Source organism: Brienomyrus brachyistius, chromosome 2 (genome assembly GCF_023856365.1).
Source record: "Brienomyrus brachyistius isolate T26 chromosome 2, BBRACH_0.4, whole genome shotgun sequence".
In the NCBI taxonomy this organism is placed as follows: domain Eukaryota; kingdom Metazoa; phylum Chordata; class Actinopteri; order Osteoglossiformes; family Mormyridae; genus Brienomyrus; species Brienomyrus brachyistius.
In genome coordinates, this window is record NC_064534.1 from 41,233,741 (window position 1) to 41,259,115 (window position 25,375).

Below are 25,375 nucleotides of genomic sequence, written 5' to 3' on the forward strand. Positions count from 1 at the left end.
AGTATGGACTTGTTGGTGTGTGAAGCTCCCAGTGGTCTGACAGCGCGATGTTTTGGGGAAGCATGTGATTCAGCAGCTACCAGTGGGATTCGTGCGGCGGAGATTTTGTGGCTGTTAGCGGAGTTGATAACAGAGGGTCGTTAATAGAAGCCTGCATGCAGTAGGCAAAGGAGTAATGTTTGCTGGCGGGGGACGTGCGGCGATTAACCTGTGCGGTAGTGAAAATGAGTTAAAAAGAAGGAAGTGTGCGGATGCGGAAAGAATGGAATAATTGTGGTAGGCTGCCGGCTGAGTAGTTTGGTGAATGTTGGGTGTGGGTCCGGCGCTGCCGATTGGATGGTGGGGCTGCTGTGTGAGTCAGATAAAAAAAAAAAAGAACATTAGTAGTATCCAATGGGACCAACTGGCATGTATAGAGGCGTGTAATGCAAAAGGGCTGTTTTTGGTAGTTTCTCTCGCTTACGGCCATACCACCCTGAACACGCCCGATCTCGTCTGATCTCGGAAGCTAAGCAGGGTAGGGTCTGGTTAGTACTTGGATGGGAGACCACCTGGGAATACCAGGTGCTGTAAGCTTTTCTCACTTTTACTTTATACAGGGGGCGCTCCACTTCATGATTAATTTAAATCTATCACTCCCCTTCCATTTTACTATTTTATATATATATATATATATATATATATATATTTTTTTTTTTTTTTTTTCTCTCATTCATAAAGGCAGCTTTTAGAAACCGTTTTACTCTAAATACTTCCTGGTAATTCTAGGTGCTGTAAGCTGTTCGTGCCTTTATTCCACCAGGGCGCGATCTTCTCAAAAACTTGAAGACTGTCACTCCCCATTCACGTTTTACAACTTATTGTTAATGATAAAGAGACAGCTTTTTACACACAGTTTTAAACAAAGTACTGATATTATTCCTCTTCAACTGACCGCTTTGTTTTCTATGCAAAAACCACTTCGCCACAGAAGACTCGATATTATTGGCATAGCAAGTTCTGCTCTTCTCCTTTCAAAACTTGCTAAAAGCTGTATTTAAAAGAACAGATTGGCCGGGGTAATTCACACCCTTCAATACCAGCTTAATGTTTAGGTTAGTGGGAATCACAGAGGAATTAGGGATGGAAACTTCTTTGCTGGTGGTAGAAGCGGTCTGGTGAATTTTTAGAGAGAAGAGGCCGTCGATGTTTGAATGTAGAAAATTGTTCTGGCTGCAGCCTGCATTATGGACTTGTTGGTGTGTGTAGCTCCCAGTGTTCTAACAGCGCGACGTTTTGGGGAAGCATGTGATTCAGCAGCTACCAGTGGGCTTCGTGCGGCGGAGATTTTGTGGCTGTTAGCGGAGTTGATATCAGAGGGTCGTTAAGAGAAGCCTGCATGCAGTAGGCAAAGGAGTAATGTTTGCCGGCGGGGGACGTGCGGCGATTAACCTGTGCAGTACTGAAAAGGAGTTAAAAAGAAGGAAGTGTGCGGATGCGGAAAGAATGGAATAATTGTGGTAGGCTGCCGGCTGAGTAGTTTGGTGAATGTTTGGTGTGGGTCCGGCGCTGCCGATTGGATGGTGGGGCTGCAGTGTGAGTCAGATAAAAAAAAAAAAAAACCAGGAGTAGGATCCAATGGGACTAACTGGCATGTATAGACGCGTGTAATGCAAAAGGGCTGTTTTTGGTAGCATCTCTCGCTTACGGCCATACCACCCTGAACACGCCCGATCTTGTCTGATCTCGGAAGCTAAGCAGGGTAGGGTCTGGTTAGTACTTGGATGGGAGACCACCTGGGAATACCAGGTGCTGTAAGCTTTTCTCACTTTTACTTTAAACGGGGGGCGCTCCACTTCACGATTAATTTAAATCTATCACTCCCCTTCCATTTTACTATTATATATATATATATATATATATATATTTTTTTTTTTTCTCTCATTCATAAAGGCAGCTTTTAGAAACCGTTTTACTCTAAATACTTCCTGGTAATTCTAGGTGCTGTAAGCTGTTCGTGCCTTTATTCCACCAGGGCGCGATCTTCTCACAAACTTGAAGACTGTCACTCCCCATTCACGTTTTACAACTTATTGTTAATGATAAAGAGACAGCTTTTTACACACAGTTTTAAACAAAGTACTGATATTATTCCTCTTCAACTGACCGCTTTGTTTTCTATGCAAAAACCACTTCGCCACAGAAGACTCGATATTATTGGCATAGCAAGTTCTGCTCTTCTCCTTTCAAAACTTGCTAAAAGCTGTATTTAAAAGAACAGATTGGCCGGGGTAATTCACACCCTTCAATACCAGCTTAATGTTTAGGTTAGTGGGAATCACAGAGGAATTAGGGATGGAAACTTCTTTGCTGGTGGTAGAAGCGGTCTGGTGAATTTTTAGAGAGAAGAGGCCGTCGATGTTTGAATGTAGAAAATTGTTCTGGCTGCAGCCTGCATTATGGACTTGTTGGTGTGTGTAGCTCCCAGTGTTCTGACAGCGCGACGTTTTGGGGAAGCATGTGATTCAGCAGCTACCAGTGGGCTTCGTGCGGCGGAGATTTTGTGGCTGTTAGCGGAGTTGATAACAGAGGGTCGTTAAGAGAAGCCTGCATGCAGTAGGCAAAGGAGTAATGTTTGCCGGCGGGGGACGTGCGGCGATTAACCTGTGCAGTACTGAAAAGGAGTTAAAAAGAAGGAAGAGTGCGGATGCGGAAAGAATGGAATAATTGTGGTAGGCTGCCGGCTGAGTAGTTTGGTGAATGTTTGGTGTGGGTCCGGCGCTGCCGATTGGATGGTGGGGCTGCAGTGTGAGTCAGATAAAAAAAAAAAAAAACCAGGAGTAGGATCCAATGGGACTAACTGGCATGTATAGACGCGTGTAATGCAAAAGGGCTGTTTTTGGTAGCATCTCTCGCTTACGGCCATACCACCCTGAACACGCCCGATCTCGTCTGATCTCGGAAGCTAAGCAGGGTAGGGTCTGGTTAGTACTTGGATGGGAGACCACCTGGGAATACCAGGTGCTGTAAGCTTTTCTCACTTTTACTTTAAACGGGGGGCGCTCCACTTCACGATTAATTTAAATCTATCACTCCCCTTCCATTTTACTATTATATATATATATATATATATATATTTTTTTTTTTTCTCTCATTCATAAAGGCAGCTTTTAGAAACCGTTTTACTCTAAATACTTCCTGGTAATTCTAGGTGCTGTAAGCTGTTCGTGCCTTTATTCCACCAGGGCGCGATCTTCTCACAAACTTGAAGACTGTCACTCCCCATTCACGTTTTACAACTTATTGTTAATGATAAAGAGACAGCTTTTTACACACAGTTTTAAACAAAGTACTGATATTATTCCTCTTCAGCTGACCGCTTTGTTTTCTATGCAAAAACCACTTCGCCACAGAAGACTCGATATTATTGGCATAGCAAGTTCTGCTCTTCTCCTTTCAAAACTTGCTAAAAGCTGTATTTAAAAGAACAGGTTGGCCGGGGTAATTCACACCCTTCAATGCCAGCTTAATGTTTAGGTTAGTGGGAATCACAGAGGAATTAGGGATGGAAACTTCTTTGCTGGTGGTAGAAGCGGTCTGGTGAATTTTTAGAGAGAAGAGGCCGTCGATGTTTGAATGTAGAAAATTGTTCTGGCTGCAGCCTGCAGTATGGACTTGTTGGTGTGTGTAGCTCCCAGTGTTCTGACAGCGCGACGTTTTGGGGAAGCATGTGATTCAGCAGCTACCAGTGGGCTTCGTGCGGCGGAGATTTTGTGGCTGTTAGCGGAGTTGATAACAGAGGGTCGTTAAGAGAAGCCTGCATGCAGTAGGCAAAGGAGTAATGTTTGCCGGCGGGGGACGTGCGGCGATTAACCTGTGCGGTAGTGAAAAGGAGTTAAAAATAAGGAAGTGTGCGGATGCGGAAAGAATGGAATAATTGTGGTAGGCTGCCGGCTGAGTAGTTTGGTGAATGTTTGGTGTGGGTCCGGCGCTGCCGATTGGATGGTGGTGCTGCAGTGTGAGTCAGATAAAAAAAAAAAAAGAACATTAGTAGTATCCAATGGGACCAACTGGCATGTATAGAGGCGTGTAATGCAAAAGGGCTGTTTTTGGTAGTTTCTCTCGCTTACGGCCATACCACCCTGAACACGCCTGATCTCGTCTGATCTCGGAAGCTAAGCAGGGTAGGGTCTGGTTAGTACTTGGATGGGAGACCACCTGGGAATACCAGGTGCTGTAAGCTTTTCTCACTTTTACTTTATACAGGGGGCGCTCCACTTCACGATTAATTTAAATCTATCACTCCCCTTCCATTTTACTATTTTATATATATATATATTTTTTTTTTCTCTCTTTCATAAAGCCAGCTTTTAGAAACCGTTTTACTCTAAATACTTCCTGGTAATTCTAGGTGCTGTAAGCTGTTCGTGCCTTTATTCCACCAGGGCGCGATCTTCTCACAAACTTGAAGACTGTCACTCCCCATTCACGTTTTACAACTTATTGTTAATGATAAAGAGACAGCTTTTTACACACAGTTTTAAACAAAGTACTGATATTATTCCTCTTCAACTGACCGCTTTGTTTTCTATGCAAAAACCACTTCGCCATAGAAGACTCGATATTATTGGCATAGCAAGTTCTGCTCTTCTCCTTTCAAAACTTGCTAAAAGCTGTATTTAAAAGAACAGATTGGCCGGGGTAATTCACACCCTTCAATGCCAGCTTAATGTTTAGGTTAGTGGGAATCACAGAGGAATTAGGGATGGAAACTTCTTTGCTGGTGGTAGAAGTGGTCTGGTGAATTTTTAGAGAGAAGAGGCCGTCGATGTTTGAATGTAGAAAATTGTTCTGGCTGCAGCCTGCAGTATGGACTTGTTGGTGTGTGTAGCTCCCAGTGTTCTGACAGCGCGACGTTTTGGGGAAGCATGTGATTCAGCAGCTACCAGTGGGCTTCGTGCGGCGGAGATTTTGTGGCTGTTAGCGGAGTTGATAACAGAGGGTCGTTAAGAGAAGCCTGCATGCAGTAGGCAAAGGAGTAATGTTTGCCGGCGGGGGACGTGCGGCGATTAACCTGTGCGGTAGTGAAAATGAGTTAAAAAGAAGGAAGTGTGCGGATGCGGAAAGAATGGAATAATTGTGGTAGGCTGCCGGCTGAGTAGTTTGGTGAATGTTGGGTGTGGGTCCGGCGCTGCCGATTGGATGGTGGGGCTTCAGTGTGAGTCAGATAAAAAAAAAAAAAAGAACATTAGTAGTATCCAATGGGACCAACTGGCATGTATAGAGGCGTGTAATGCAAAAGGGCTGTTTTTGGTAGTTTCTCTCGCTTACGGCCATACCACCCTGAACACGCCTGATCTCGTCTGATCTTGGAAGCTAAGCAGGGTAGGGTCTGGTTAGTACTTGGATGGGAGACCACCTGGGAATACCAGGTGCTGTAAGCTTTTCTCACTTTTACTTTATACAGGGGGCGCTCCACTTCACGATTAATTTAAATCTATCACTCCCCTTCCATTTTACTATTTTATATATATATATATATTTTTTTTTTTTCTCTCATTCATAAAGGCAGCTTTTAGAAACCGTTTTACTCTAAATACTTCCTGGTAATTCTAGGTGCTGTAAGCTGTTCGTGCCTTTATTCCACCAGGGCGCGATCTTCTCACAAACTTGAAGACTGTCACTCCCCATTCACGTTTTACAACTTATTGTTAATGATAAAGAGACAGCTTTTTTACACACAGTTTTAAACAAAGTACTGATATTATTCCTCTTCAACTGACCGCTTTGTTTTCTATGCAAAAACCACTTCGCCACAGAAGACTCGATATTATTGGCATAGCAAGTTCTGCTCTTCTCCTTTCAAAACTTGCTAAAAGCTGTATTTAAAAGAACAGATTGGCCGGGGTAATTCACACCCTTCAATGCCAGCTTAATGTTTAGGTTAGTGGGAATCACAGAGGAATTAGGGATGGAAACTTCTTTGCTGGTGGTAGAAGCGGTCTGGTGAATTTTTAGAGAGAAGAGGCCGTCGATGTTTGAATGTAGAAAATTGTTCTGGCTGCAGCCTGCAGTATGGACTTGTTGGTGTGTGTAGCTCCCAGTGTTCTGACAGCGCGATGTTTTGGGGAAGCATGTGATTCAGCAGCTACCAGTGGGCTTCGTGCGGCGGAGATTTTGTGGCTGTTAGCGGAGTTGATAACAGAGGGTCGTTAATAGAAGCCTGCACGCAGTAGGCAAAGGAGTAATGTTTGCTGGCGGGGGACGTGCGGCGATTAACCTGTGCGGTAGTGAAAATGAGTTAAAAAGAAGGAAGTGTGCGGATGCGGAAAGAATGGAATAATTGTGGTAGGCTGCCGGCTGAGTAGTTTGGTGAATGTTGGGTGTGGGTCCGGCGCTGCCGATTGGATGGTGGGGCTGCAGTGTGAGTCAGATAAAAAAAAAAAAGAACATTAGTAGTATCCAATGGGACCAACTGGCATGTATAGAGGCGTGTAATGCAAAAGGGCTGTTTTTGGTAGTTTCTCTCGCTTACGGCCATACCACCCTGAACACGCCCGATCTCGTCTGATCTCGGAAGCTAAGCAGGGTAGGGTCTGGTTAGTACTTGGATGGGAGACCACCTGGGAATACCAGGTGCTGTAAGCTTTTCTCACTTTTACTTTATACAGGGGGCGCTCCACTTCACGATTAATTTAAATCTATCACTCCCCTTCCATTTTACTATTTTACATATATATATATATATATATATATATATATATATATATATATATATATATATATATTTTTTTTTTTTTTTTTTTTCTCTCATTCATAAAGGCAGCTTTTAGAAACCGTTTTACTCTAAATACTTCCTGGTAATTCTAGGTGCTGTAAGCTGTTCGTGCCTTTATTCCACCAGGGCGCGATCTTCTCACCAACTTGAAGACTGTCACTCCCCATTCACGTTTTACAACTTATTGTTAATGATAAAGAGACAGCTTTTTACACACAGTTTTAAACAAAGTACTGATATTATTCCTCTTCAACTGACCGCTTTGTTTTCTATGCAAAAACCACTTCGCCACAGAAGACTCGATATTATTGGCATAGCAAGTTCTGCTCTTCTCCTTTCAAAACTTGCTAAAAGCTGTATTTAAAAGAACAGATTGGCCGGGGTAATTCACACCCTTCAATGCCAGCTTAATGTTTAGGTTAGTGGGAATCACAGAGGAATTAGGGATGGAAACTTCTTTGCTGGTGGTAGAAGCGGTCTGGTGAATTTTTAGAGAGAAGAGGCCGTCGATGTTTGAATGTAGAAAATTGTTCTGGCTGCAGCCTGCAGTATGGACTTGTTGGTGTGTGTAGCTCCCAGTGTTCTGACAGCGCGACGTTTTGGGGAAGCATGTGATTCAGCAGCTACCAGTGGGCTTCGTGCGGCGGAGATTTTGTGGCTGTTAGCGGAGTTGATAACAGAGGGTCGTTAAGAGAAGCCTGCATGCAGTAGGCAAAGGAGTAATGTTTGCCGGCGGGGGACGTGCGGCGATTAACCTGTGCAGTACTGAAAAGGAGTTAAAAAGAAGGAAGTGTGCGGATGCGGAAAGAATGGAATAATTGTGGTAGGCTGCCGGCTGAGTAGTTTGGTGAATGTTTGGTGTGGGTCCGGCGCTGCCGATTGGATGGTGGGGCTGCAGTGTGAGTCAGATAAAAAAAAAAAAAACCAGGAGTAGGATCCAATGGGACTAACTGGCATGTATAGACGCGTGTAATGCAAAAGGGCTGTTTTTGGTAGCATCTCTCGCTTACGGCCATACCACCCTGAACACGCCTGATCTCGTCTGATCTCGGAAGCTAAGCAGCGTAGGGTCTGGTTAGTACTTGGATGGGAGACCTCCTGGGAATACCAGGTGCTGTAAGCTTTTCTCACTTTTACTTTAAACGGGGGGCGCTCCACTTCACGATTAATTTAAATCTATCACTCCCCTTCCATTTTACTATTATATATATATATTTTTTTTTTTTTCTCTCATTCATAAAGGCAGCTTTTAGAAACCGTTTTACTCTAAATACTTCCTGGTAATTCTAGGTGCTGTAAGCTGTTCGTGCCTTTATTCCACCAGGGCGCGATCTTCTCACAAGCTTGAAGACTGTCACTCCCCATTCACGTTTTACAACTTATTGTTAATGATAAAGAGACAGCTTTTTACACACAGTTTTAAACAAAGTACTGATATTATTCCTCTTCAACTGACCGCTTTGTTTTCTATGCAAAAACCACTTCGCCACAGAAGACTCGATATTATTGGCATAGCAAGTTCTGCTCTTCTCCTTTCATAACTTGCTAAAAGCTGTATTTAAAAGAACAGGTTGGCCGGGGTAATTCACACCCTTCAATGCCAGCTTAATGTTTAGGTTAGTGGGAATCACAGAGGAATTAGGGATGGAAACTTCTTTGCTGGTGGTAGAAGCGGTCTGGTGAATTTTTTAGAGAGAAGAGGCCGTCGATGTTTGAATGTAGAAAATTGTTCTGGCTGCAGCCTGCAGTATGGACTTGTTGGTGTGTGTAGCTCCCAGTGTTCTGACAGCGCGACGTTTTGGGGAAGCATGTGATTCAGCAGCTACCAGTGGGCTTCGTGCGGCGGAGATTTTGTGGCTGTTAGCGGAGTTGATAACAGAGGGTCGTTAAGAGAAGCCTGCATGCAGTAGGCAAAGGAGTAATGTTTGCCGGCGGGGGACGTGCGGCGATTAACCTGTGCGGTAGTGAAAAGGAGTTAAAAATAAGGAAGTGTGCGGATGCGGAAAGAATGGAATAATTGTGGTAGGCTGCCGGCTGAGTAGTTTGGTGAATGTTTGGTGTAGTTCCGGCGCTGCCGATTGGATGGTGGTGCTGCAGTGTGAGTCAGATAAAAAAATAAATAAACCAGGAGTAGGATCCAATGGGACTAACTGGCATGTATAGACGCGTGTAATGCAAAAGGGCTGTTTTTGGTAGCATCTCTCGCTTATGGCCATACCACCCTGAACACGCCCGATCTCGTCTGATCTCGGAAGCTAAGCAGGGTAGGGTCTGGTTAGTACTTGGATGGGAGACCACCTGGGAATACCAGGTGCTGTAAGCTTTTCTCACTTTTACTTTATACAGGGGGCGCTCCACTTCACGATTAATTTAAATCTATCACTCCCCTTCCATTTTACTATTTTATATATATATATATATTTTTTTTCTCTCATTCATAAAGGCAGCTTTTAGAAACCGTTTTACTCTAAATACTTCCTGGTAATTCTAGGTGCTGTAAGCTGTTCGTGCCTTTATTCCACCAGGGCGCGATCTTCTCACCAACTTGAAGACTGTCACTCCCCATTCACGTTTTACAACTTATTGTTAATGATAAAGAGACAGCTTTTTACACACAGTTTTAAACAAAGTACTGATATTATTCCTCTTCAACTGACCGCTTTGTTTTCTATGCAAAAACCACTTCGCCACAGAAGACTCGATATTATTGGCATAGCAAGTTCTGCTCTTCTCCTTTCAAAACTTGCTAAAAGCTGTATTTAAAAGAACAGATTGGCCGGGGTAATTCACACCCTTCAATGCCAGCTTAATGTTTAGGTTAGTGGGAATCACAGAGGAATTAGGGATGGAAACTTCTTTGCTGGTGGTAGAAGCGGTCTGGTGAATTTTTAGAGAGAAGAGGCCGTCGATGTTTGAATGTAGAAAATTGTTCTGGCTGCAGCCTGCAGTATGGACTTGTTGGTGTGTGTAGCTCCCAGTGTTCTGACAGCGCGACGTTTTGGGGAAGCATGTGATTCAGCAGCTACCAGTGGGCTTCGTGCGGCGGAGATTTTGTGGCTGTTAGCGGAGTTGATAACAGAGGGTCGTTAAGAGAAGCCTGCATGCAGTAGGCAAAGGAGTAATGTTTGCCGGCGGGGGACGTGCGGCGATTAACCTGTGCAGTACTGAAAAGGAGTTAAAAAGAAGGAAGTGTGCGGATGCGGAAAGAATGGAATAATTGTGGTAGGCTGCCGGCTGAGTAGTTTGGTGAATGTTTGGTGTGGGTCCGGCGCTGCCGATTGGATGGTGGGGCTGCAGTGTGAGTCAGATAAAAAAAAAAAAAACCAGGAGTAGGATCCAATGGGACTAACTGGCATGTATAGACGCGTGTAATGCAAAAGGGCTGTTTTTGGTAGCATCTCTCGCTTACGGCCATACCACCCTGAACACGCCTGATCTCGTCTGATCTCGGAAGCTAAGCAGCGTAGGGTCTGGTTAGTACTTGGATGGGAGACCTCCTGGGAATACCAGGTGCTGTAAGCTTTTCTCACTTTTACTTTAAACGGGGGGCGCTCCACTTCACGATTAATTTAAATCTATCACTCCCCTTCCATTTTACTATTATATATATATATTTTTTTTTTTTTCTCTCATTCATAAAGGCAGCTTTTAGAAACCGTTTTACTCTAAATACTTCCTGGTAATTCTAGGTGCTGTAAGCTGTTCGTGCCTTTATTCCACCAGGGCGCGATCTTCTCACAAGCTTGAAGACTGTCACTCCCCATTCACGTTTTACAACTTATTGTTAATGATAAAGAGACAGCTTTTTACACACAGTTTTAAACAAAGTACTGATATTATTCCTCTTCAACTGACCGCTTTGTTTTCTATGCAAAAACCACTTCGCCACAGAAGACTCGATATTATTGGCATAGCAAGTTCTGCTCTTCTCCTTTCATAACTTGCTAAAAGCTGTATTTAAAAGAACAGGTTGGCCGGGGTAATTCACACCCTTCAATGCCAGCTTAATGTTTAGGTTAGTGGGAATCACAGAGGAATTAGGGATGGAAACTTCTTTGCTGGTGGTAGAAGCGGTCTGGTGAATTTTTTAGAGAGAAGAGGCCGTCGATGTTTGAATGTAGAAAATTGTTCTGGCTGCAGCCTGCAGTATGGACTTGTTGGTGTGTGTAGCTCCCAGTGTTCTGACAGCGCGACGTTTTGGGGAAGCATGTGATTCAGCAGCTACCAGTGGGCTTCGTGCGGCGGAGATTTTGTGGCTGTTAGCGGAGTTGATAACAGAGGGTCGTTAAGAGAAGCCTGCATGCAGTAGGCAAAGGAGTAATGTTTGCCGGCGGGGGACGTGCGGCGATTAACCTGTGCGGTAGTGAAAAGGAGTTAAAAATAAGGAAGTGTGCGGATGCGGAAAGAATGGAATAATTGTGGTAGGCTGCCGGCTGAGTAGTTTGGTGAATGTTTGGTGTAGTTCCGGCGCTGCCGATTGGATGGTGGTGCTGCAGTGTGAGTCAGATAAAAAAATAAATAAACCAGGAGTAGGATCCAATGGGACTAACTGGCATGTATAGACGCGTGTAATGCAAAAGGGCTGTTTTTGGTAGCATCTCTCGCTTATGGCCATACCACCCTGAACACGCCCGATCTCGTCTGATCTCGGAAGCGAAGCAGGGTAGGGTCTGGTTAGTACTTGGATGGGAGACCACCTGGGAATACCAGGTGCTGTAAGCTTTTCTCACTTTTACTTTATACAGGGGGCGCTCCACTTCACGATTAATTTAAATCTATCACTCCCCTTCCATTTTACTATTTTATATATATATATATATTTTTTTTCTCTCTTTCATAAAGCCAGCTTTTAGAAACCGTTTTACTCTAAATACTTCCTGGTAATTCTAGGTGCTGTAAGCTGTTCGTGCCTTTATTCCACCAGGGCGCGATCTTCTCACAAACTTGAAGACTGTCACTCCCCATTCACGTTTTACAACTTATTGTTAATGATAAAGAGACAGCTTTTTACACACAGTTTTAAACAAAGTACTGATATTATTCCTCTTCAACTGACCGCTTTGTTTTCTATGCAAAAACCACTTCGCCACAGAAGACTCGATATTATTGGCATAGCAAGTTCTGCTCTTCTCCTTTCAAAACTTGCTAAAAGCTGTATTTAAAAGAACAGATTGGCCGGGGTAATTCACACCCTTCAATGCCAGCTTAATGTTTAGGTTAGTGGGAATCACAGAGGAATTAGGGATGGAAACTTCTTTGCTGGTGGTAGAAGCGGTCTGGTGAATTTTTAGAGAGAAGAGGCCGTTGATGTTTGAATGTAGAAAATTGTTCTGGCTGCAGCCTGCAGTATGGACTTGTTGGTGTGTGTAGCTCCCAGTGTTCTGACAGTGCGACGTTTTGGGGAAGCATGTGATTCAGCAGCTACCAGTGGGCTTCGTGCGGCGGAGATTTTGTGGCTGTTAGCGGAGTTGATAACAGAGGGTCGTTAAGAGAAGCCTGCATGCAGTAGGCAAAGGAGTAATGTTTGCCGGCGGGGGACGTGCGGCGATTAACCTGTGCGGTAGTGAAAATGAGTTAAAAAGAAGGAAGTGTGCGGAGGCGGAAAGAATGGAATAATTGTGGTAGGCTGCCGGCTGAGTAGTTTGGTGAATGTTGGGTGTGGGTCCGGCGCTGCCGATTGGATGGTGGGGCTTCAGTGTGAGTCAGATAAAAAAAAAAAAAAGAACATTAGTAGTATCCAATGGGATCAACTGGCATGTATAGAGGCGTGTAATGCAAAAGGGCTGTTTTTGGTAGTTTCTCTCGCTTACGGCCATACCACCCTGAACACGCCCGATCTCGTCTGATCTCGGAAGCTAAGCAGGGTAGGGTCTGGTTAGTACTTGGATGGGAGACCACCTGGGAATACCAGGTGCTGTAAGCTTTTCTCACTTTTACTTTATACAGGGGGCGCTCCACTTCACGATTAATTTAAATCTATCACTCCCCTTCCATTTTACTATTTTATATATATATATATATTTTTTTTTTCTCTCTTTCATAAAGCCAGCTTTTAGAAACCGTTTTACTCTAAATACTTCCTGGTAATTCTAGGTGCTGTAAGCTGTTCGTGCCTTTATTCCACCAGGGCGCGATCTTCTCACAAACTTGAAGACTGTCACTCCCCATTCACGTTTTACAACTTATTGTTAATGATAAAGAGACAGCTTTTTACACACAGTTTTAAACAAAGTACTGATATTATTCCTCTTCAACTGACCTCTTTGTTTTCTATGCAAAAACCACTTCGCCACAGAAGACTCGATATTATTGGCATAGCAAGTTCTGCTCTTCTCCTTTCAAAACTTGCTAAAAGCTGTATTTAAAAGAACAGATTGGCCGGGGTAATTCACACCCTTCAATACCAGCTTAATGTTTAGGTTAGTGGGAATCACAGAGGAATTAGGGATGGAAACTTCTTTGCTGGTGGTAGAAGCGGTCTGGTGAATTTTTAGAGAGAAGAGGCCGTTGATGTTTGAATGTAGAAAATTGTTCTGGCTGCAGCCTGCAGTATGGACTTGTTGGTGTGTGTAGCTCCCAGTGTTCTGACAGTGCGACGTTTTGGGGAAGCATGTGATTCAGCAGCTACCAGTGGGCTTCGTGCGGCGGAGATTTTGTGGCTGTTAGCGGAGTTGATAACAGAGGGTCGTTAAGAGAAGCCTGCATGCAGTAGGCAAAGGAGTAATGTTTGCCGGCGGGGGACGTGCGGCGATTAACCTGTGCGGTAGTGAAAATGAGTTAAAAAGAAGGAAGTGTGCGGAGGCGGAAAGAATGGAATAATTGTGGTAGGCTGCCGGCTGAGTAGTTTGGTGAATGTTGGGTGTGGGTCCGGCGCTGCCGATTGGATGGTGGGGCTGCAGTGTGAGTCAGATAAAAAAAAAAAAACCAGGAGTAGGATCCAATGGGACTAACTGGCATGTATAGACGCGTGTAATGCAAAAGGGCTGTTTTTGGTAGCATCTCTCGCTTACGGCCATACCACCCTGAACACGCCCGATCTCGTCTGATCTCGGAAGCTAAGCAGGGTAGGGTCTGGTTAGTACTTAGATGGGAGACCTCCTGGGAATACCAGGTGCTGTAAGCTTTTCTCACTTTTACTTTAAACGGGGGGCGCTCCACTTCACGATTAATTTAAATCTATCACTCCCCTTCCATTTTACTATTATATATATATATATATATTTTTTTTTCTCTCATTCATAAAGGCAGCTTTTAGAATCCGTTTTACTCTAAATACTTCCTGGTAATTCTAGGTGCTGTAAGCTGTTCGTGCCTTTATTCCACCAGGGCGCGATCTTCTCACAAACTTGAAGACTGTCACTCCCCATTCACGTTTTACAACTTATTGTTAATGATAAAGAGACAGCTTTTTACACACAGTTTTAAACAAAGTACTGATATTATTCCTCTTCAACTGACCGCTTTGTTTTCTATGCAAAAACCACTTCGCCACAGAAGACTCGATATTATTGGCATAGCAAGTTCTGCTCTTCTCCTTTCAAAACTTGCTAAAAGCTGTATTTAAAAGAACAGATTGGCCGGTGTAAGGACATAAAACTATAGGTCTTGCAGGCCCCAAATCTGACCAGCCTGCAGCAGTCTATTTCAGAGCTCCGCTGACCCAGGCAAGACTGGACTCAACTCTTCAAAACACCCCTTTTAAGGAATGCAAAGCCCTGCCGGCTCCTGAGAATAACTGGAGCAATACAGAAAAAGCAAGACCTTTCACCCCCTGGAGTGGCCGGAGTTCCGCAGTCAAACCACAGAACAACAGCTGTCAGTCCCCAGACACAGACACCTTTTCCACTAGAAATAGGATAACTCACCACACATAGATGTTAGGGACAAATACACGCCTGTTTGGTCTCGTTTGAATAGGCATGAGACGAGGAGTATTACACTCTCAGAGTTAAGGCAGTAGAACTTTCCCCAAGGGAAATATAGATAATTCGGCTAAATCTACAAAAATGTGAAAGCCTCCCACATGGTAGAACAAGAGAATTATAACCTCCCCCTAAAGTGATCTGATTGGCTGGGGACTTGAGAACCAAGACCAGCAATGGCCCTAAAATTAACTATTGACCGAAATTGGTCAATCTTCAGAGACATGCCATCACCTGGTTGGGATACTTAAGGAAGGGCCTCAGAAGAGGTCGGGGAGTCACTCTGTAATCAGAGCTCCCGCAGAGAACTGGGCGAAAGTCCATCTGTAGTCAGATACTTTCCGCAGAACTTTGTGCACTCTCAGCTGAGGTATGTGATGGTTTTATATTGTATTTGTCAAAATGTATTTACAAGTATGTGTGGCCACATGTCAATGATTGGATATTGTAATATGTTTAATAAATGTTGTCTTGATTACTTCATGACTGTCTGATTTGCTAACTTCTTTATAAACTTTCCAGATTGGGCTTCGATCCTGATTAGGACTAAAGTGGTAAATACTATCTTGCAGCCTCTGAGTTAAATCCCCTTTATCCGGGTCCCAAACTCGACTGCCCAAGTTAAGTTAGGTGGGTACCAGAACCGCACCTCTGGAGTTCGCACACGCTCAGTTACGGGCCGACTTAACCTCTGAGGTCAACACATGCTGATGAAAGGTACCGGTCTACCCTCTGAGGGGCGTACACACTATGTTCCTAGGCACCGGGCATAGTCCCTGAGACGCTCACATGGTAAGACAATGGGCGGCATCGGCGGAGTCCCTGAGACGAGCCCAAAGTAAAGCCTCGTACAAACTACCGCAACAAAAGGTGCGCCGTCACAGCCGCTGAGGTTGACACATGTTATGATATGGGCTGCCCCCGGCTGAGCCTCTGAGGTGGACGTACATGTGGTTCGGGTAAACATCGACTTAATCTCCGAGGCACCCACATGCTCAGTAATTGGCAGACACTGAGCCTTTGGGGAATTATATAGGTCGAGGGACCCGAATAATCTGAGGCTGATATTGTCTTAAATGGTGGCGGCTTCCGTACCTCTAAGACAAACCCTGTGGAACAAGCCCATGGATCGCCCTGTCGGCCGAGGCAAATCTGGCGGGCTCCTTCATCAGGGGTAAACTAGAGTTGGTAATCTAAAGGAGAGTCTCGAAGTAATCCAAACAACATAAACGTCATGACTACAATATATTTAAATAAGGTTATTAATAAAATGGAGTCAGATATGTGTCTAAAAGAATATTTTGTATATTAAAAAGGGTAAGTAATTCCCAGGAGCGCTTGGAAGGACCAACACGCATTCACAGCCTTCGGCTGCGCCATTGGATTCCGCCATTGGGCCAGTGGGCGGCTCCCTACAATTTGGTGACCCCGACGTGATCTCACGAGAGCTGAACCAGCCAGACGAGCGACGTGATCCCGTGAGAGCTGGAGCAGCCAGGCGAGTGACGTCCTTCTAGCGCCGCTTTCAAGCGTCCCCAAGACAGCCCCCGAAGGATAGAAGATGAGGTTTGGTGCATCCCTTCTCTCTCTGCAGGTTTGGTGAGTAAAGTGGTTTTTGTTTATAGGTGAAGAGTTGAGGGCAAGTGAGCGACAGGTAGTGTAAAACAGGAATAGAGTGGAGACAGTAGAAATCAGGTGGTGGAGAAAAGTAAGTAATTAAACATGGATAAGCAGGGATATGTTAGTGGAGAGGCTGATGAGGAGCTGATGGGAGCACTTGCAGTGTGCCTTAAAGATACTCTGGTTCGCCTGCATGGTAAAGGCTTAGGGCTGAGTTGGGATAACAGCCAAATCTTATATTGGTATAATAGCGAAGGGCGGAAGCTGGGAACCAAGTCTAAATATCGAGACCTTCCTGCTGCAATTGTGTATTTGCTCCGCCGTAATGATCTTGCTGCATTAGCAGAGAAAGAGCGGACTTTAGAGGTGATACGCAGCTTGGAAACTTCACGATCAGAGGAGTTAAAAAGACTCCGTGCACAGGTTGATAGCTTTGCATATGAAAAGCAGGGCTGGGCACGTCAAGGTGAAATATGGGAAACCCAAATAGATAAGTTGGAAGATAAACTCCGGCGGAAGCATAATTATACATCCGCATTAGAGGATTATTGCGGGAATGCCGGGTTCCCAGTAGCCGCCATTCGGCAGGCAGCAACCGAGTCTAGAGACTCCAACCCACATGACGATAGTGAGGATGAGGACTTGGCTGCATTAACTAATAAAACTCGTGATATGTCTGTGGAAGAAGTTCGTAGCCGAACTTCTATGGGGATTGCCAGTCAAAGGGGGAATCCAGTGAGATCTCCAAGTCCCTCTAGTGATGCTCATTATCGGCCCCATAGACCGGGAGAGCCGAAAAGTCGGAATCCCATAAGGACCCGGATAGGGACAGGCACGCTTCCCCGAAAATCCGTCAGAGTAGCGGTTCTCAAAACAATGACGGATGCAGACAACGATGTTACGGTGATCAGTCGTCCCTTAACATGTGACGAGTGTGCAAGACACAGGGAGGTAGTCGGCATGATGCCCAGACAAGGCCCGTTTCAACCATACTGGGACAAACTCATGTTACAGGCTTCAGTGTACAATCTGGAAGCCAGGGATGTATGGCAAATAGTCTTGCTTACAATCCCCGAAGAGCTGCGGCCCAAATTGACCACTGAGTTAAAGTCAGGGGATATTATAATAAAACAGAATGGGGATGTTGAGGAAGATGTGTTTAGCCGACTCAGGGACGCACTGCTTCACCTGAGGGGACCCGCACACGCAGCGTGGCATAAAATATTGGACATTAAGCAGGCTACTAAAGAGCCATTTGAAACTTATGCTGAGCGCATGTGGGTGTCCTTTAAAGAACACTCGGGGATGGAGGAAGCGCACCGCGATCAGGAAGTGTTAATACAGCTCCTGAAGAATAATGCGGGCCCTCACATCCAACAAGCAATGATCCATGGTGGAGATCCAGCAGAAAATACGTATAGGGCATTGGTGGACTGGGCTGGCAAAATAGAAAACCGAATGAAATTGAGCAAAACTCGGACCATAGCTGCAACTCAGTGGATAACTGAAGGGAATAGCCCCGATCCACAGAAATCCCCAGAATGGTGTAAATTTTGTCAAAAGGCAGGTCATAAGACAGGAAATTGCTTTAAAGGGAGAGAGAAACGGCGATATCCTGCCATAGGTTTCTGTAACAGAAACCAGGGGAACCATACCGGAAAGCCCGCGTGTAGCCAGGGGCAAGCTGATGGGAAACCGCTGAGCTCAAAGGAGGTATCTGGATCATTGCAGGCCGAACTGACCGCCCTGTTGGAGAAATACAAACCCCCTCAATAGGGGTACGTGGCCTCCATTGCATTGGGGAGCATTATTGTTAGTGGGAACCGGATCAAAGTAAAAGCTAATCTTGGAGGCCGATTAGTGCATGCTCTAATTGATACCGGGGCATCCTGCTCCTGCACGGATATTCCCCTTCCATTAACAAATAAAACTATACAAATTAAAGGTATTGGGGATGTCACAATGATAGCCACACAAACGCAGCCCACTCAATTAGACTTGGGTGTAGTGACTATTGAGGAGCCATTTTGGTATGTGCCTGGAAATAGTGAAGGGACAGTGTTGGGAATGGACATCATGCGGAAATATGGTGTAGTAATTCATTGTTTGGAAAAGCAAATTGAGCTGAGAACGGAAAAAGTGAGTAAAAGCCGTGCCCGATACGGGAAGGCATTCATCATGTCCATATCCAACACTGATCTCATCCAACAGTTAGTTGAAAATCATCAAAAAGTTTGGGCGACGCATGAACATGATTGTGGACTTGTGGACTTTGAGGTATGCATAGAAGGGAAGCCACCACCCCCCCAAAAGCAGTATCATATTAAACCAGAGGCAGAAGCTGCAGTGCATGAGATTGTGAAGCAGCTTGAGATCAGAGGCATAGTTCGGCGTTGTAGCTCAACGACCAATTCTCCCTGTTTACCAGTGCCAAAGCCCAATGGGAAATGGAGACTGTGCATTGATTACCAGCGTTTAAATCGGGTTTTGCCAAAAGCGACCCCAATAGTAGCCAACCCTTCCACCATACTAACACAGGTGGGAGCTGAGGCTTGCTGGTTTACGGTACTCGACATTAAAAACGGGTTTTGGTCCCTTAAAGTAAAAAAAGAGGACCAATGGAAGTTGGCGTTCACAGTGAATCAAATACAGTATACCTGGGAACGCATGCCCCAAGGATTACATAACAGTCCGGCTATTTTTCATAGAGCAGTCGCCGATGTTTTGGATCCTTTAATGGGGACGGGTGAAGTGGTTCACTATGTAGATGACATACTCATTGCCACAGAAGGATCGCTCGAGTATCACTTGCAGCTTGTGGAAAAAGTGATACAGAGCCTGGGGGCATCAGGGTTTAAGTTAAATAAAGAAAAGGCCCAAATTGCCCGCCAGGAGGTCCAATACCTAGGATACACACTCTCACACAGCCATAGAGCCTTAACAGAGGACAGGAAGAAGTGCATTACGGAATTACCCCGACCACACACACTGAATGCGCTTCAAAAGGTCCTAGGTACGGCAAATTATTTACGTGACTTTATTCCAGAATTTGCCAAATGCGCAGCTCCGCTATATGCATTGCAGAAAGGGAAAAGCAAACCTTCAGAAGTCCTTAATTGGACCGAGGAGCATGATAAAGCATTCACCGATCTAAAGCAGCAGCTGTGTGCGGCACCAGCGCTCGGTTTGCCAGACACCACAAAACCTTTTCATATTCAATCAGACTCGTATGACAATACGCTTAGTGGGGTGGTGGCTCAAGAACATGGAGGGAAATTGCGCCCAGTTGCATACTATAGCCGCTTAAAGTCTCCGGTGGAACAAGGGTTTGACTCCTGTACTCAGCAACTCTTAGCGGTGCACTGGATGTTAACGGTGACAGAACCGATTGTGGGATTCCAACCGGTAATAATACACACTATGCATACGCCTGTACAGCTACTGTTAGAAGGAAAAATCAAAGGGGTTTCTGGCCAGCGATTGGCAAGATGGGTAGCAGACATCCAAGCCCGGGACATCACTACGGTACATGACCGGATATTACCTCACTTGCTTGGGGATATAGAGGGACATCCGCACACATGTGAGCCAGAACCGGAAAGAGAAAGTCCCGTACTAGACAGAGAAATGCCAGGACAAACTCTAGCATACGTAGATGGAGCGCGGTTCTGGGAAAAGGGACAATTCTATACCGGATGTGCGGTATGGACCCCACAGACCAATCAAGCAGAAACCAATCAACCGATACTGCTTAAACTGCCAGCCAATTTATCTGCTCAGGAAGCTGAATTAATAGCATTATTAGAAGCAATACAAATGCACCCAGAACCATTATGTATATATACAGACAGTCGATATGCATTTGGCGTAGTACACGATTTCATCACCCAGTGGCGATTGCGCAAATTCTTAACATCTGCTGGAAAACCAATTAAACATTATGACGTTGTTACAGCAATCTGGCAAGCGATTCAGCAACGCGCAAACCCCCTTTCAGTAGTTAAAGTGCGGGCACACATAACTAAAAATCCAAATAAACACGAGCAAAATAATAACATAGCTGATCAGCTGGCAAAATTAGCAGCTTTACAGGGAGAGGAATGGCAAGCTGAACATCAGCAGGTTCATAGCATAAATACCATTCAGATCACTCCGATTGACTTAAAACAATATCAGAAAGAGTTATGGGTCTCCGATAAAATGCTCACGGCCCCGTTAGACAGTGATGCACTGATCACCATTAAAGAAGGAATAATACTCAGAGAAGGTAAATATGTCGTACCCGAAGCATTACAAAAACCCATAATAAAATTGTATCATGAATATACACATGTATCAGCCCATAAAACATTACAGCTTATACAACGGTACTTCTGGTGGCCAGCGATGGGATCAGACGTGGCCACATGGTGTAAGTCATGTCATGTGTGTGCCATCGTTAACCAAGGAAAACCAGGGCGTACCAAATTCCATAGACCAGACCCGCCACGGGGTCCCTGGGAGGAATTGCAGATGGATTTCATTGGCCCGCTACCCAGTGCCAAAGGGGGGTACCGGTATTGCTTGATCATAATTGATAAATTCTCAAAGTGGGTAGAGGCCATACCCACACGTAATAATACAGCAACTACAGTGGCACGGGTGCTAGCGAACCAAATCATCCCGTTATGGGGGACACCGACGCAAATTGAATCTGATCAAGGTACCCATTTCACAGGACAGGTAGTAAGAGAGATGTGCCGGATGTTGAACATCCAGCAGAAGCTCCATGTCCCATACAGACCCCAGAGTTCTGGGATAGTCGAGCGAGTAAATCGCACAATCAAGGAAGGCATTGCAAAGCAGATAGCACAATGCCACAACCAATGGATTGATGCACTACCCACAGTCCTAACGGTGCTACGAGCAACCCCTTCAAAAGCAACAGGCGTTAGTCCATATGAACTCATGACTGGACGAGTGATGAAATTGCCAATTGACCCAGAAATATCCCCTGCAGATATGGGACCACTTATAGTGGCTAAGCAACAAACAGTGCTGCTCCAACTGCAAGAACGTTTGAAAACCCTCCAAGCGTCAGCAGCCATCAAACAGCAACAATCAGACCGAGCTAATGATGTGCAGTTCAACCCAAATTCTGAGACCAAGTTCTCAGCAGGGGATATGATAATGGTACGGGTCTTCGTGAAAGAAAATGCTTTTGCCCCGCGATGGCATGGGCCATATGAAGTGAAAGCCGTATGCAACAGTTGTGTGGGTATAACCATCAAAGGAAAGTTAAAGTGGTACCACATGTCCCAATGCAAAGCAACCCAAGATTCAATGACAAAATAACCTTGTCCATATTCCTATGTCCCATTACAGGCTCATAACTGCAATTCCATGGACCCCCGACGTGAGAGAGGTGTCTAACCAGACATGCCTCAAGCTGGGGCAGAGAGTCCAGTTGAAGCACAGCTCAGAATGCGGAAGATGGGTGTGGAGACACATGGAGGGGCCATACACATCTCATGAGACACAATTACAGGACTCAGTTATATGGCCCCCGGAGTAGCTCCGGAACCAAATTGTGCCACACAGATTTGCTGTAAGACAGGATCCACCTATCTTCCCTATTTAAATATAACTGGATACCTCAGCATCTCTTCAGGATCCCATAATCTCACAGCCTGGTATAAACTTAAGGATATACCAGACGCAACCCAGGGAAAGTTATATCCCATGCATAAACAGAATAACAATGGGCTAGACCCGAAGAAGTGTTATAACACCCGGGATCTAGAACCTGCAAAGTATTGGTGCACACACTCAATAACCCACAACACCACCAGTATACATTACACAGAGTTGTTCTTCAATCTAACTGCCCCTCCAGGGAAGATCAGCAAACCCAAGATCTTCATATGGACCAGCCGGAGAGAAGGGACTTACTGTGTGGGGCAGTGCCAAAGCAGCAGGATTGACTACACCAGCCCTCAGAACTGCTCATGGACAGCACATCACTGCTTCAACCTCACCACATGTGGGTACCATAAGCCCAACCGATGCCCTACGGTATATCCTGCTCCTCCCGGCGGACTTATCAAAGGCAACCTAAACAAAACTTTAATACATGATGTTAATTTAGTAATGGCACATGTAACGTATAATATTTCGAATCTGTTACCTCTATATCTAAAACATTGTAATGGCGAAGATAAGACATATACCTGGTTACAAACGCGACTCGAGGACTTAGTCTCTGATTACAAGAGCCGGCTTGCTATTCAAGTATCGTATAAACGACCCAAACGAGATTTAGTTGCAGACATAACCGGACTGTTTGGGTCAGGGAATTCCATAATAAACAGTTACAGAATAGCAGGACAATCCCAGTATACAACCTGGGTGGCTAATCAAGTAGCCACCGGCGTCCAACATCTCTCAAATAGTAATGAGAATCTCATCAAAGCAGTAAAATCTGAAGCCCAAACCCTTCTAACAATTAGTGAGGCCCTCTTTAACCAGACACAATTCCTCGAGCGTGATATAGCCTGCCGCGCTTATGCGCAAGATCTGTTTACAGCAGCAAGACAGGAAATATTGGACCTACGTCTGAGAAAAACTCCAAGACATGCTCTTAAAGACCTGATTGGCAAACTTGAGTTAGAGAAATGGTTGAAATCAGATATAAGAGGAACTTTGAAATATTCTGAATTGCTAACCTCTTTAATGATGCATACGGGTACTGAATGCGTTGGTTGTATAGGATTCTTTGTAACCTTTCCTTTAAGTAATCCAGACCAGGTATATCCAAATTCGACCACCATACGATCCCTGGGAACTGTAATGAAAGACCAGGTAATTAAGTGGGACCATCGTATGGGATACATGACTCTGAGAGGGACTGAAACCCTATTTACCACTCGTCCCTGTTGCCACGAGACCACACATCATATCATTTGCACTTGCAACACACTTCAGCCCTTTTCACATAACGACACAAAACTCATCAATATACACTCTCTACATGGACATGCAGAAGCGGTTCAAGTCTCACATACACAATGGTGTGTTGTCAGTGAAATGGACTCATTCTCCTATGGAGGCCTTACCTGCCCTGCAAATCACACTTTCTGCCTGGAGGTAACCGAGGACTTCACCATGGGCCACATCAACATTTTGGGAAGAGTACCATTAGATGTTGATGTCTCTCCATGGTGGGATGACACCTTTTATGAAGAAGGCACTCGAACCATGGCCGATACCATGGATTTAGTTCAGCAAGTCATTCGACAGATTGACTACCACCTCCATCAGGCGCAGGTGCAGGCTAATTTAGCAAAGAAAACTGTACATATCTTGACCAGCGCATCCACCCGTTCAGCACAGTATATCTATTCATGGTGGGACTGGATGTTTCGGATATGTGTTATTGCCAGTGGCTGTATCTTCATCATTACAATACTCCAATTCTGCTACCTCCGACATCACATCCAGGTTCTCAAACCCTCTCGTTGGTCTCGTTTGAATAGGCATGAGACGAGGAGTATTACACTCTCAGAGTTAAGGCAGTAGAACTTTCCCCAAGGGAAATATAGATAATTCGGCTAAATCTACAAAAATGTGAAAGCCTCCCACATGGTAGAACAAGAGAATTATAACCTCCCCCTAAAGTGATCTGATTGGCTGGGGACTTGAGAACCAAGACCAGCAATGGCCCTAAAATTAACTATTGACCGAAATTGGTCAATCTTCAGAGACATGCCATCACCTGGTTGGGATACTTAAGGAAGGGCCTCAGAAGAGGTCGGGGAGTCACTCTGTAATCAGAGCTCCCGCAGAGAACTGGGCGAAAGTCCATCTGTAGTCAGATACTTTCCGCAGAACTTTGTGCACTCTCAGCTGAGGTATGTGATGGTTTTATATTGTATTTGTCAAAATGTATTTACAAGTATGTGTGGCCACATGTCAATGATTGGATATTGTAATATGTTTAATAAATGTTGTCTTGATTACTTCATGACTGTCTGATTTGCTAACTTCTTTATAAACTTTCCAGATTGGGCTTCGATCCTGATTAGGACTAAAGTGGTAAATACTATCTTGCAGCCTCTGAGTTAAATCCCCTTTATCCGGGTCCCAAACTCGACTGCCCAAGTTAAGTTAGGTGGGTACCAGAACCGCACCTCTGGAGTTCGCACACGCTCAGTTACGGGCCGACTTAACCTCTGAGGTCAACACATGCTGATGAAAGGTACCGGTCTACCCTCTGAGGGGCGTACACACTATGTTCCTAGGCACCGGGCATAGTCCCTGAGACGCTCACATGGTAAGACAATGGGCGGCATCGGCGGAGTCCCTGAGACGAGCCCAAAGTAAAGCCTCGTACAAACTACCGCAACAAAAGGTGCGCCGTCACAGCCGCTGAGGTTGACACATGTTATGATATGGGCTGCCCCCGGCTGAGCCTCTGAGGTGGACGTACATGTGGTTCGGGTAAACATCGACTTAATCTCCGAGGCACCCACATGCTCAGTAATTGGCAGACACTGAGCCTTTGGGGAATTATATAGGTCGAGGGACCCGAATAATCTGAGGCTGATATTGTCTTAAATGGTGGCGGCTTCCGTACCTCTAAGACAAACCCTGTGGAACAAGCCCATGGATCGCCCTGTCGGCCGAGGCAAATCTGGCGGGCTCCTTCATCAGGGGTAAACTAGAGTTGGTAATCTAAAGGAGAGTCTCGAAGTAATCCAAACAACATAAACGTCATGACTACAATATATTTAAATAAGATTATTAATAAAATGGAGTCAGATATGTGTCTAAAAGAATATTTTGTATATTAAAAAGGGTAAGTAATTCCCAGGAGCGCTTGGAAGGACCAACACGCATTCACAGCCTTCGGCTGCGCCATTGGATTCCGCCATTGGGCCAGTGGGCGGCTCCCTACACCGGGGTAATTCACACCCTTCAATGCCAGCTTAATGTTTAGGTTAGTGGGAATCACAGAGGAATTAGGGATGGAAACTTCTTTGCTGGTGGTAGAAGCGGTCTGGTGAATTTTTAGAGAGAAGAGGCCGTCGATGTTTGA

General features: G+C 45.0%; 1 protein-coding gene and 12 non-coding genes across 13 annotated transcripts; all 13 read left to right on the forward strand.

Annotated features, from left to right (window-relative positions):
• Positions 1–457: 457 nt before the first annotated feature.
• LOC125736935 (5S ribosomal RNA) lies at positions 458–576 on the forward strand. Its single transcript, XR_007396202.1, has one exon. It is a non-coding gene; the product is annotated as a 5S ribosomal RNA (ribosomal RNA).
• Positions 577–1,681: 1,105 nt separating this feature from the next.
• On the forward strand, positions 1,682–1,800 carry LOC125733734 (5S ribosomal RNA). Its single transcript, XR_007393071.1, has one exon. It is a non-coding gene; the product is annotated as a 5S ribosomal RNA (ribosomal RNA).
• A 1,093-nt stretch (positions 1,801–2,893) lies between these two features.
• Positions 2,894–3,012, forward strand: LOC125736946 (5S ribosomal RNA). The gene has a single exon (XR_007396213.1). It is a non-coding gene; the product is annotated as a 5S ribosomal RNA (ribosomal RNA).
• A 1,091-nt stretch (positions 3,013–4,103) lies between these two features.
• LOC125733224 (5S ribosomal RNA) lies at positions 4,104–4,222 on the forward strand. Its single transcript, XR_007392576.1, has one exon. It is a non-coding gene; the product is annotated as a 5S ribosomal RNA (ribosomal RNA).
• Positions 4,223–5,304: 1,082 nt separating this feature from the next.
• LOC125734561 (5S ribosomal RNA) lies at positions 5,305–5,423 on the forward strand. Its single transcript, XR_007393868.1, has one exon. It is a non-coding gene; the product is annotated as a 5S ribosomal RNA (ribosomal RNA).
• Positions 5,424–6,508: 1,085 nt separating this feature from the next.
• LOC125736957 (5S ribosomal RNA) lies at positions 6,509–6,627 on the forward strand. Its single transcript, XR_007396224.1, has one exon. It is a non-coding gene; the product is annotated as a 5S ribosomal RNA (ribosomal RNA).
• A 1,134-nt stretch (positions 6,628–7,761) lies between these two features.
• Positions 7,762–7,880, forward strand: LOC125735055 (5S ribosomal RNA). Its single transcript, XR_007394354.1, has one exon. It is a non-coding gene; the product is annotated as a 5S ribosomal RNA (ribosomal RNA).
• A 1,081-nt stretch (positions 7,881–8,961) lies between these two features.
• Positions 8,962–9,080, forward strand: LOC125732521 (5S ribosomal RNA). The gene has a single exon (XR_007391899.1). It is a non-coding gene; the product is annotated as a 5S ribosomal RNA (ribosomal RNA).
• Positions 9,081–10,160: 1,080 nt separating this feature from the next.
• LOC125735056 (5S ribosomal RNA) lies at positions 10,161–10,279 on the forward strand. The gene has a single exon (XR_007394355.1). It is a non-coding gene; the product is annotated as a 5S ribosomal RNA (ribosomal RNA).
• Positions 10,280–11,360: 1,081 nt separating this feature from the next.
• LOC125733565 (5S ribosomal RNA) lies at positions 11,361–11,479 on the forward strand. The gene has a single exon (XR_007392906.1). It is a non-coding gene; the product is annotated as a 5S ribosomal RNA (ribosomal RNA).
• Positions 11,480–12,561: 1,082 nt separating this feature from the next.
• On the forward strand, positions 12,562–12,680 carry LOC125736968 (5S ribosomal RNA). The gene has a single exon (XR_007396235.1). It is a non-coding gene; the product is annotated as a 5S ribosomal RNA (ribosomal RNA).
• Positions 12,681–13,761: 1,081 nt separating this feature from the next.
• LOC125731721 (5S ribosomal RNA) lies at positions 13,762–13,880 on the forward strand. Its single transcript, XR_007391646.1, has one exon. It is a non-coding gene; the product is annotated as a 5S ribosomal RNA (ribosomal RNA).
• Positions 13,881–21,837: 7,957 nt separating this feature from the next.
• On the forward strand, positions 21,838–23,856 carry LOC125719201 (uncharacterized). Its single transcript, XM_048993775.1, has one exon. The coding sequence runs from the start codon at positions 21,838–21,840 to the stop codon at positions 23,854–23,856; it is 2,019 nt and encodes a 672-aa protein (XP_048849732.1).
• Positions 23,857–25,375: the final 1,519 nt, after the last annotated feature.

Excerpts from the sequence above, each read along its gene's own strand:
- LOC125719201 (XM_048993775.1), top strand. The coding sequence starts at position 21,838 with ATGGCCCCCGGAGTAGCTCCGGAACCAAATTGTGCCACACAGATTTGC.